Here is a 12,104-nt window from a genome sequence, read left to right as displayed (position 1 = left end):
AGGCCCACAGGATTCAGAAGTTGAGATTTGAGGGCAACCAATGGCCAAGATGAGGAAGCAGCCGTGGGGGCTTGGAATGTGACATCTAAGTGTTTAAGGAAAGCCTCTTTGCATTCCAACCCTTGTGGAACCGGGAAGTTTGCAAACCTCTGCCCTTTGACAGATAAGTGATGAATTACTGGTGAGTTTCTTTTGTTCAATGAGTCTCTCTTGCATCATGTTGGCATGTGGCTCTCAGTCAGATAGAGATGCCTGAACATTAATAATATCGCCTGTGTTGCAACTACCAAGAGGCAAGAGATAGGAACCTGGCTTTGAGTGAGTCAGACTGTTGATCCGTGTGATGGTCCTGGGAGGGGGGGTTACCGTGCGGCATGGTCTAAGTCCGGTTCTAGGTTGAGGGTATGGAGGCTGTACGTCAGGGGCGAAGCGAGGTCCAAAGCGAGGAGTCGGGCATGGTCAGGAACTCTGGCAGGAGAGCAGGTCAGGGTGCCGGCAGGAACAGGTTACCAATGATGTTGCTCCCGCAACCTGGGACTGGGCTGGCTGGCCTTTATCTCCTCTGAGGCCCAGGGCGGCCCCAGTCCACAGGTGACCCGCCTCTCCTGGCCTTAAGGCGAGCACTCCTCCTGATAGAACTTAGTTCCCTCCGCCACTCTGCCCTGAGCCTCTGCAGCTCCGGAGAGGCTGGAGGGTTACTGGACCCAGAGGCAACCTCACCTTCCCCTGACAGGGCTGAGAGAGGCACACCTGCAGGCAATGGGTCCTCAATCACCTCTGGAGCCAGAGCGGATTCAGCTGGTGTCTGCTCCTGAGGATCCGGCACAGGTGAGGGCCCTTCAGGTTCAAGCCCCAGCCCCGGCTCAGCCGGCCCTGGAGGCGGGGACTCCTGTGCAGGCTGGGATTCCTCAGGTTCAGCCTCTGAATCCGATTTCCAGGCCATCACAATCCGTCTAGCTCAGATGGCTACAGCAGAGGCTGGTGCTTTGGGGCAACTGGCCCCCTGTCCCTCCTCAACCTCAGTCTACTTTCAGTCGGGTCCCACCAGCCTGCCGTCTTGCATCCAGTCAGGGACTGGGCTTTGGCATAGCATTGGCTCTAGCGCCACTTACTGTTGGCCTCCCTGCCTTCTGCCCAATGGGCATCAGCCACTGCTGGTGGGCTGGATTTCAGCCAGGGGACATTCCCAATTGTACCTGAAGATGCCAGAGTTTGATCCTGGGGCCTTCTGCATGCAAAGCAGGTGCTCAACCCTTGAGCAACAGCTCTTCTGCAGACTCTAAGCAGCCACTCTGCCCCCCATCATTTGTAAATCAGGGTCTGCAGTTTACAGTACTAAAGGGGTGCAAGTGAATGGCAGTCAAGCCCGGTGCCACATTTATCCACATGGTCTGATCGCAGAGTAATTTTTCATTCATTCATCATCCCCATTTACCTGCTGCTTAATATACAAAATCCATAAGGGATTTTCAACATAAAACGCAATGAGATCTAGGGGCGGACCTACATTTTGGAGGCCTTGAAGCTCAAACTGTTATGGGGGGCCCTTTGAAACCACCACCGAGGTCTAGGTAACCACTGTTATCTTCTTCTGTGGGGTTGTTTACAAAAACTTTTACAACATCTGTGCTACGGAGTCTCAAGCTTTGGGGATGTTGAAATATAGGTAAAAGGAAGGTAAAGGGACCCCTGACCATTAGGTCCAGTCGTGACCAACTCTGGGGTTGCAGCGCTCATCTTGCTTTATTGGCTGAGGGAGCCGGCGTACAGCTTCCGGGTCATGTGGCCAGCATGACTAAGCCGCTTCTGGCGAACCAGAGCAGCGCACGGAAACGCCATTTACCTATTTATCTACTTGCACTTTGACGTGCTTTTGAACTGCTAAGTTGGCAGGAGCAGGGACCGAGCAACAGGAGCTCACCCCGTCGCGGGGATTCGAACCGCCGACCTTCTGATCGGCAAGTCCTAGGCTCTGTGGTTTAACCCACAGCGTGCAACTCAAACGGGGTCTACTACACACAATTTTTTTAAAGCGATGTGGGCTGAAGTCACTTCTGGGGGCTCCCTCCAGGATTAGGGGCCTTGAACCTTAAGCTCTGTTAGTTACATGGTAGATCCGCCGGAGATCATTAAGAGAGAAAAGAAAGATGTATACACAACACCGTAAGCAAACGTATAAAAGCAGAGAACCTGCCGGTAAAACATCTGGGCAAATTTCAACAGGTCATAAAAGAGAGCGTTGGGATATATCTAACAAGCCGGAGAAAGTCCGCTTAAATAGATGGGTCTTCTAAGAGGTGTTGAAAGCTTGCCACAGTTTCTGCCTCAGAAAAGGCACATGGAAGGGTGGAACCCAGGCCGTGGTTTGAAAGATAAACCCAGCGACAGGCAGCAGGCATGAAGAGGGCCTAGTTCAAACACATTTGCCACATGCCCTGTTCTCCAGTTTGAACCGCATCTCCGCCTGCTCCTGGGCATGTGATTGGGGCAGGCCTGACTCTGCCCGGCGTCACACGCTCTTTGGCCCACACAAGGCAACAACTAAATAAATGGCTGGCACTGTGACTCATCGTTGTTAACAGGTGTTTCGCATCTTCCTCAGTGATTAAACCCTTCCTTCCTGTGTCCCCTGCAGGAATTCACCAAAGAGGAGCCCAAGAGTGACATCGACGTGCTGATTCTCCCTAAGCTGGAGCACTGCAGTTCGGAGAGGATGAACACTTGGCTGGGTGAGGCTCTTCAGCCATGCTGCTGGGGGGCTGGTTTTGTCCAGCTTCTGCCCCTCCCCTCTTCCCTATGCCTGGGCCCTCCTTCCTGTCCTCTGGAATACCTGTCTCCCCATCCCAGGACTGCTAGAGACCCTGCCAGACTGGGATATGTGTGTGTGTGTGTGTGTGTTTTCTTCAACATGTCATCGGTGCAATAATAGTAAATTAGAATGGATCTCTGGGGATGCAGGTGGCGCTGTGGGTTAAACCACAGAGCCTAGGACTTGCCAATCAGAAGGTCGGCGGTTCGAATCCCCACGACGGAGTGAGCTCCTGTTGCTCGGTCCCTGCTCCGGCCAACCTAGCAGTTCGAAAGCACGTCAAAGTGCAAGTAGATAAATAGATACTGCTCCGGTGGGAAGGTAAACGGAGTTTCCATGCATTGCTCTGGTTCACCAGAATCGGCTTAGTCATGCTGGCCACATGACCCAGAAGCTGTACACCAGCTCCCTCGGCCGATAAAGCAAGATGAGCGCTGCAACCCCAGAGTCGGCCACGACTGGACCTAATGGTCAGGGGTCCCTTTACCTTTAATGGATCTCTTCTGCTTCCACAGTGCTACTGCATTCTTCCCATCTGGAAGGACACTTTAACATTACAGCGCACCATAAAAGGGACACACCAACTGCAGGACATGCACTGGTTGGAAATGAAGCAGTATGACTTCCCATAAACCTTTGGCAGGCAGAGTGTTGAAAAGCACATTGGGTATAACCACCCCATCAGCACCATGAACCCAAATAATTATCCTAGATCTGGAAGGGACCACGAGGGTCATCGAGTCCAACCCCCTGCAATCTTTTGCCCAACTTAGGGCTCAAACCCACAACCCTGAGATTAAGAGTCTCATGCTCAACCGACTGAGCTATCAGTGAACTGTCTCCAGACTAGGCAAATTGGTGGTAAGTTTGAACAAGGTTCTTTTAAAGTTTGTTATATTAATGTCCATGGACCACCCATTCCTCCATTCTGAAAACATGGCTTTCAGAATTGGTGCTATAATACCAGATTTGAACACAACTGCTTGCTATTAAACACCATATATGCTAGGGAGAAAGCAGCACTTCTGGTTTCAGAAAACAGGAAGCTGATTGTGGCCAAGCTTCACGTACAAAACCATTTCCTAACCTATTGTTCCAGCAAAGGGACCATGTCTATTTTGAGGATACACACAGACGATCCAGAAGAACAGATTATGCGCAATTAAAAAGGATGTCTGGAGAGGACCCAAAACAACTCAGTTCACCATCCCACACATACTGCGACCCATCCTTCCTTCTTTCTCCCAGCCTGGTTTCCTGCAACGCAATTCCTGTTTCACGGCTTGTGCTCTCAGACGTTCCTCTTGCATGGTTCAAATCCCCACTCAGCCATGAAACTCACTGGGTGACCAGCTGCTAGAGTATATTGAACTGGCTAGAGAGGCGATTAGAGATCACACTAGACAAGAGTTTCAAAAAGCATGGGGGAAATGCAGAGAATACTTCACAAAACAGTGCCCTAGAATATGTACCTGGACTTGTTTCGATTAATGTCTGCAGGAGACTTTGTGGATATTTAAGTTATAATTAGAAAAATTGTAATAATTATTCGTAAAGGAAACAGTTTATAAGAAGTAAATAAGGATACAGGATAAAGGAAGTCTTTTATTTCATTGTTTGTTTTGTTGTATGTTATGCTCACTGTATGTTATGTTCACGTTTAATGAGGGTGGATTGTGTATTGGGGGGTTATGTTATGTTATGTTGTAAATAAAATTCCAATAATATATATATATATATATATATATATATATATGAGAAACTCACTGGTGACCCACCTCACAAAGTCGTTGTGAGGATAATCAGCGTAGGAGGAGCAGAACCATCTACAAACCACCTTCAGCTTCTTGGAGGAAAAGTGGAGTATAAGTAATGGAAACACATAGAAATGAAGGGCATGACTATCAGTCAGCAATAAACCGTGTGCAGAGTCTCCACTGCCCACTGCAGTGGCCTTTTCCCTCTTCACCTTCTCCTCCATTACCACCCCGAGGGCCCCAGCTCACCCCTTCTTTTCTCTCTCCCTGTCTACAGGTATCTTCTATGGCTTCAAAGGGCTGCTTTTGCTTCTGGGCATCTTCCTTGCCTATGAGACAAAGGGAGTCTCCACGGAGAAGATCAACGACCACCGCGCTGTGGGCATGGCGATCTACAATGTGGCTGTGAGTCGCTTGTCTCTAACATGTCCAGACCACTGGGCTGGCTTGAAAATCTCATGCTCTTGTTGAGTGGGCTTTCTGAGAGAGGGAAATCAAACCTGGACTGCAGTCAAGAGAGAGAGTCAAGTCAGTCAAGTCCTCCTGACCCCACAACCTCTGGGGAGAAAGAGCAAAGTTTTGCCGTGTGTTCCTGGATGCGGATGCTTGATTTTGAGCCATCCTGGTTTACAGTCTGCCCTGGAGAGCTGTGATCAGTCATTATAGACCAGGGGTCCTAAACTGGTCCACGTGGCTTGTCTGGATTTGTGGTTCAAGTCAGGCATTGGCATATGTTGTTGTTGTTTAGTCGTGCCCGACTCTTCGTGACCCCATGGACCAGATCACTCCAGGCACCCCTGTCCTCCACTGCCTCCCGCAGCTTGGTCAAACTCATGCTGGTTGTTTCGAGAACACCATCCAACCATCTCGTCCTCTGTTGTCCCCTTCTCCTTGTGCCCTCCATCTTTGCCAGCATCAGGGTCTTTTCCAGGGAGTCTTCTTTTCTCATGAGGTGGCCAAAGTATTGGAGCCTCAGCTTCAGGATCTGTCCTTCCAGTGAGCACTCTGGGTTGATTTTCTTTAGAATGGATAGGTTTGATCTTCTTGCAATCCATGGGACTCTCAAGAGTCTCCTCCAGCACCATAATTCAAAAGCATCAATTCTTCGGCGATCAGCCTTCTTGATGGTCCAGCTCTCACTTCCATACATCACTACTGGGAAAACCATAGCTTTAACTATACGGACCTTTGTTGGCAAGGTGATGTCTCTGCTTTTTAAGATGCCATCTAGGTTTGTCATCGCTTTTCTCCCAAGAAGCAGGCATCTTTTAATTTCATGACTGCTGTCACCATCTGCAGTGATCATGGAGCTCAAGAAAGTAAAATCTCTCACTGCCCCCATTTCTTCGCCTTCTGTTTGCCAGGAGGTGATGGGACCAGTGGTCATGATCTTAGTTTTTTTTTATAGAATCATAGAGTTGGAAGAGACCACAAGGGTCATCGAGTCCAACCCCCTGCCAAGCAGGAACCACCATCAGAGCACTCCTGACATATGGTTGTCAAGCCTCTGCTTAAAGATCTCCAAAGAAGGAGACTCCACCACACTCCTTGGCAGCAAATTCCACTGTCGAACAGCTCTTACTGTCAGGAAGTTCTTCCTAATGTTTAGCTGGAATCTTCTTTCTTGTAGTTTGGATCCATTGCTCCGTGTCCGCTTCTCTGGAGCAGCAGAAAACAACCTTTCTCCCTCCTCTATGTGACATCCTTTTATATATTTGAACATGGCTATCATATCACCCCTTAACCTCCTCTTCTCCAGGCTAAACATGCCCAGCTCCCTTAGCCGTTCCTCATGTTGAGCTTCAGACCATATTTTGCGCTCTCCTCTATCACCTTCATTAAAAGTTTATTTAATTTCTCCTCACTTTCTGCCATCAAGGTTGTGTCATCAGCATATCTGAGGTTGTTGATATTTCTTCCGGCAATCTTAATTCCGGCTTGGGATATACATTGGCATATGTATCACATTAAATGTTTGCCATGATTTTTAAAGTGTATTTGTTTCGCTCCTCCTATTTCTTATATATTGCATTTTGCCATGTTACAATTTGATTTCCGTGGAATTCGGATTGTAGTGAAGCAAAGTGGATTATATAAAACATAAAAGGGGCAACGAAAATACAATGAAAAGTCAAGCAGCATCCAGCACAGCGCATTAGAGTTGTTACAAGAAAGCAGCAAGATGATTAAGTGATCTTCCAAGGCCCCCAGCAATTTCCAAGTGGGATGAGAGGGGGGAATGTTTGAAAACCACTGATGTAGCTATGACTGATCTTGATGGACCAATGGTCTGACACTGTATAAGGCAGCATACTGCATCCCTATGTACCCTGGTGCCAAGCTGTCTTTCCTTTGGGCATTAGAGATGAGTTTTGTGTTTCCCCAGACCCAGCCTCCACTTTGCAGGGAAAGATGTTGATTCTGTGACTGGCAGGCCCTTAGAACATCTGGGCTCACTCTAGCCATGACCCCCACGTGGCCTCAGACAAGTTGCTGTCTCAGTGTAAAGCGCCGCAGTGCCAGCCACCTGCCTTTGTGCAGTCTTGTTGTCACATTGTGTGAATTCAGTGCCATTATCCACCCCGAGCTAAACAGACAAGATTGGAAAGGATAGAAATTTCTTTATGTACGCCACAACAGCAGCAAGAATACTTATTGCGCAGTATTGGAAGACACAAGAATTACCCACCGTGGAAGAATGGCAGATGAAGGTGATAGACTATATGGAACTAGCAGAAATGACCGGCAGAATCCGAGACCAGGGAGAAGAGCAGGTGGAAGAAGATTGGAAGAAATTCAAAGACTATTTACAGAAACATTGTAAAATTAATGAATGTTAGAATGATGCTGGATTAAAGTTAAGTGGCTTATAGTAACAAAGCTATGAAGTTTATGGAAAAAATGTGTTCAACAGAGGGAAAGGGAAAGCTAAAATATTAAGATAAAAATTGAGACGAAAGTAAATGAGGGAAAGGATTTGCTGAACGAACAATGGAAATGGAATACAAAGGAGGGAGGTGTGGGGAAGTCCAGGAAACAAGCTAAAAGCAAGATTTGTTTTGAAAGATGAAGTTGTTTTTAAATGTTGTTATTTTGTGTGATTGTTTCTTTATATGTTATTGTTTTTTCTTATTGTATCCTTTTTTCCTTCTTTGTTTCTTTTTGTTTTGTCCACACTATATTATGAAAACTTAATAAATATTAAATGAAAAGAAAAAGATTGGACTATAAAGCACAGATGTCAATTTTGCGATACAGAATAAAATATCCCTGCATGCCCTCGTTTCTAATGACGGCTGCAGTGTGTGCTTTCCGGACTTGCACAGCCCCCCTGACCCTGTCTCTAATCCTTCCCTCCTGCAGGTGCTGTGTCTCATCACTGCCCCGGTCACCATGATCCTGAGCAGTCAACAGGATGCAGCCTTCGCTTTCGCCTCCCTCGCCATTGTCTTCTCCTCTTACATCACCCTGGTTGTGCTCTTTGTGCCCAAGGTAACAACCAAGCCGGGATCGAGCTGCGCATTGGTAGCAACTGGCTCCTAGCGTGCTATGCAGCAGAACTTAGCGCGTGCCCAAGAATCTCAGGTTTCACTTACCCAAAAAGGAGCCAAGGTTCTAGTCCCCATAATTTACAGTCCCTGACGTAAAGCACGGATAACGTGCTGAGATAAAGTCTGCGAACCTACACATGTCTATTGCTTAGTAAGCCCCACTGAAATGAGTGTGATTTGCTTCCAAGTAAACAGATGAGGATGTGGTTATACTCATGGATGACATTGGGGGATGGTAAGCGCTCCCCCAAAAGGAGCTCCCTCCCACTAACATACAGGCAGTGACAATTTTGCATGGGGGGGCCCATTCTTCCTCCTTTGGAGTCCAAAAGGACCCATGTGTTGGCCTATTAATGGTTGCTGCCTCTACAGTCTTACCTCGGGTTACAGACGCTTCGGGTTGCGCGCCACGCCGAACCCGGAAGTACTGGAACAGGTTACTTCCAGGTTTGGGCGCTTTGCGCATGCGCAGAATAGCTGAGTCGCAACCCATGCATGCGCAGACGCGACACTGCGGGTTGTGAATGCTGCGGGTTGCGAACGTGCCTCCCGCACAGATCACATTCGCAACCTGAGCGTCCAGTGTATACTGTTACTTTTCCCCCCAGAGACTTAGCTTGCCCACCTAGAAATACGCTTCGTCCTTTCTGTGTCCCTCACCCCAGTTTTTTCCCCCTGGTGCCACTGCTGGTTACACTGGGTGGAGATAAAGGGATTTGCAGCAGCAACAGACTATTTTGCTGTTGACATTTCCCTGTACTTCCTTAGTCCTTAATTTCACCATTCCCAACCTTAATGCCTGTTAGCATCTCACCGAGTCCTCCCACAGATCCAGGGACACAGAAACAGAAGTAGTTTAACCAGTTTCCATGCTGGCATCTTACTCAGGATAGCTGGCTGCGTTCTCTCACGGGCAACTTTCTGGGTGGCCGTGGTGGGTGAGGTTCAGTGGCAACAAACAGGTGGAGAAACTGGCGTGAAGCTTCCTTTTTGTACAGTGGGCTGCATTCCAGCCACGCAAAAGCCAGGGGTTTCCTCAACACACATCTCTCCATCCAGGCAGGCCAGAGGCATTATCACAGGGCATAGTCCAGCCAGGCAAAAGCACTCAAGGCAGGGAGAGGAGCAGGAAAGGCTTGATTCAAAAGGATGCCGAAGCGTAGATGGAAAATCTGCCCCTTCATCTCAGGAACTCCGTCATGCAGCATTTGGTTACGAAATCTTAAGAGATGACGAAGGAACAATTTCCCAAAATACCGCATTTTTTGCTCTATAAGACTCACTTTTCCCTCCTAAAAAATAAGGGGAAATGTGTGTGCGTCTTATGGAGCGAATGCAGGCTGCGCAGCTATCCCAGAAGCCAGAACAGCAAGAGGGATTGCTGCTTTCACTGCGCAGCGATCCCTCTTGCTGTTCCGGCTACTGAGATTCAGAATAATTTTTTTCTTGTTTTCCTCCTCCAAAAACTAGGTGCGTCTTGTGGCCTGGTGTGTCTTATAGAGCGAAAAATACGGTATATAGCAGACTTGCCTAGTGTTGCTTGGGAGTTTTACAAAACCAAAACAACAACAACCCAGTGAGGGATGAGGCTTGGGGAGAGTCCCAAGACCCAAACGGAGAAGCATTTGGCCCCCATGCGCCCCCCTCCCACATTTTTAGGAATCTCTCCAATCTCGTCCTCTGCTCTCAGACCTGAGGTTGGCACTTTTGGCCCAGCACCAGAGTTCCCCCTTCTTGCTGCCAGGCTCAGTCTCCTCCTCCCTTGACGCTGAGGTGCAGTCGTACGGCTGAGCCCCATGTGCTTGTGTGCGGCCTGTTCTTTCAGATGCGGCGCCTCATCACGCGGGGAGAGTGGCAGTCGGAGCAGCAGGACACCATGAAGACGGGCTCGTCCACTAACAACAACGAGGAGGAGAAATCGCGGATGCTGGAGAAGGAGAACCGCGAACTGGAGAAGATCATCGCAGAGGTGAGGCAGGGTGTGACTTGTTCCGGTGAAGTTGGGTGTGAGTCTCCCCCCCTTGCCCTGTGCTTCCTGCCATTGGTAGCTTGTCTCTTCTGGAACATAAGAAGAACGCTGCTGGATCTCGCCCATCAAGTCCGGCCATCCTGTTCTCACAGTGGCCAGCCAGCCTGTCAGCAGGATCTGGGCACAACAGCCCTCTCCCCTCCTGGGGTTTTGAAATATACTCGGAGTCGAGAGTGGATTTCACGCTCTTTATTCAGCTCATAGTGGTGAGGAGGAAGGAAAGTCCCCTCAAAGTATCTGCTTTATATACATTATTTACACAATGGGCCCCATGTGATTGGCTAATTCCGGAATTCTCCTGTAGGCCAATCAGGTTGTGGATTCACTTCCATCTGGAGCTGGATTGGGTGGCTCCTGCAGACCAATCATACTGCTGCATTGTTCTAGGACCAATCAGACTGCTGCATTCTGAATCCTATTGTTCTGGGACCAATCAGTCTGCTGCATTTTGGATCCTATTCAACTCAGTACATAACAGGTTTCCAGCAACTGATATTCAGAAGTGGCTCTGACAGTGGAGGTAGAACACAGGCATCATGGCTAGTAGCCATCAGTAATCCTCTCCCCCATGCATTTGCCCAATCCTCTTTTAAAGCTATCCAAGTCAGCGGATGTCACTGCCTCTTGTGGCAGTGAGTTCCACAGTTTAACTGTGTGCTGCATGTCCCAGCCCTTTATTTTATGTGCCTGGAATCTTCCAACGTTCAGCTATGTTGAATATCCTCAAGTTCTAACGCCATGTGAGAGGGAGAAAAGCTTTTCCCAATCCACTTTTTCCATGGCATGTATAATTTTCGGTCATGTCACCTGCTGCACGTCATTTCTCTAAGCTAAAAAGCTGAAAATGGAACAGTCTCCGAGGTGGTGGACTCTCCTTCCCTGGAGGTTTTTAACCGGAGCTTGGAGGGCCATCTGCCATGGAAGCTTTGGCTGAGATTCCCGCTTTGCAAGGGGTTGGACTAGGACATGAGTACGCAAACTAAGGCCCGGGGGCCGGATCTGGCCCAAACGCCTTCTAAATCTGGCCCACGGATGGTCCAGGAATCAGCCTGTTTTTACATGAGTAGAATGTGTCCTTTTATTTAAAATGCTTGCCTGGGTTATTTGTGGGGCATAGGAATTCATTTATTGATTTATTTTCAAAATATAGTCCGACCCCCTACAAGGTCTGAGGGACCTATGGCTGAAAAAGTTTGCTGGCCCCTCGACTAGGAAGACTCTCGGGGTCCCTTTTAACTCTTAAGATTCTATGAAATGTTTTAATATTTTCCCATAGGGCAGTTGCTCCACCCTCTTGGTTGCACTTGAAATCTTTTACAGCTCCACAGTTTCTTTTTTTAAGGAGAGGGGGCCAGAATTGCACACAGCATTTCAATTTCCCCCTACATTTCTAAATACACATATAAGATGGGGGGTTGGGATGGGAAGATGTTTTGAAACAAAACAGAAAGAAAACCTCAAACCAATGAATTTTTTTACTTTGGCTTTTGTTGATAAACCCGCTCTGCCGTGAAAAGTCCCAGGATATAGTACAACGACAGTTAAAATCAGATTAAATACAATAAAACATAAAGCCACACACCATGAAGCCATCAAATGTACTATAAGGGGTGATGACAGCTACTCAGAGTAGACCTGTTATAACCAGTGGGTCTATTCTTGAGTATGACTTGGCATGATCTCACCCGCAGGGCACACAAGGCGGTGTTACGATGTTTACTGTTCCTATAACTCTTCCTTAAGCGTTCAAAGTACTTGGCGTACGATCTGAGTAAACCAAATGTACCAATAAATATGGTACGACTCAGCTAGTCAAGGGAACGAGGCCTGATTTGGTTGCCAGGCAACCTTAAGGCCTGCTGTTAATTACTTCCTGGGTCTGTTTGCGAAGGGGAATCGTTCAGGGGTGGACAACCTGCAGCCCTCTGGATGCTACAATGTTTTTTAAAAAATTCCCA

General features: G+C 48.0%; 1 protein-coding gene across 1 annotated transcript in view; it reads left to right on the top strand.

Moving 5' to 3' along the window:
- The window catches only part of GABBR1 (gamma-aminobutyric acid type B receptor subunit 1), a 190,217-nt gene that overhangs the window by 175,262 nt on the left and 2,851 nt on the right, over nt 1-12,104 (top strand). The window contains exons 20-23 of the mRNA XM_083424773.1: nt 2,636-2,729; nt 4,844-4,971; nt 7,930-8,058; nt 9,943-10,086. Coding sequence (XP_083280899.1) covers nt 2,636-2,729; nt 4,844-4,971; nt 7,930-8,058; nt 9,943-10,086 — 495 coding nt within the window. The remainder of the gene's footprint in view (nt 1-2,635; nt 2,730-4,843; nt 4,972-7,929; nt 8,059-9,942; nt 10,087-12,104) is intronic.

This window comes from Podarcis tiliguerta (genome assembly GCF_965153285.1).
Source record: "Podarcis tiliguerta genome assembly, chromosome: 2".
In the NCBI taxonomy this organism is placed as follows: domain Eukaryota; kingdom Metazoa; phylum Chordata; class Lepidosauria; order Squamata; family Lacertidae; genus Podarcis; species Podarcis tiliguerta.
Note: the sequence above shows the minus strand (reverse complement) of the source record. Positions and strands in the feature narration are given on the sequence as shown.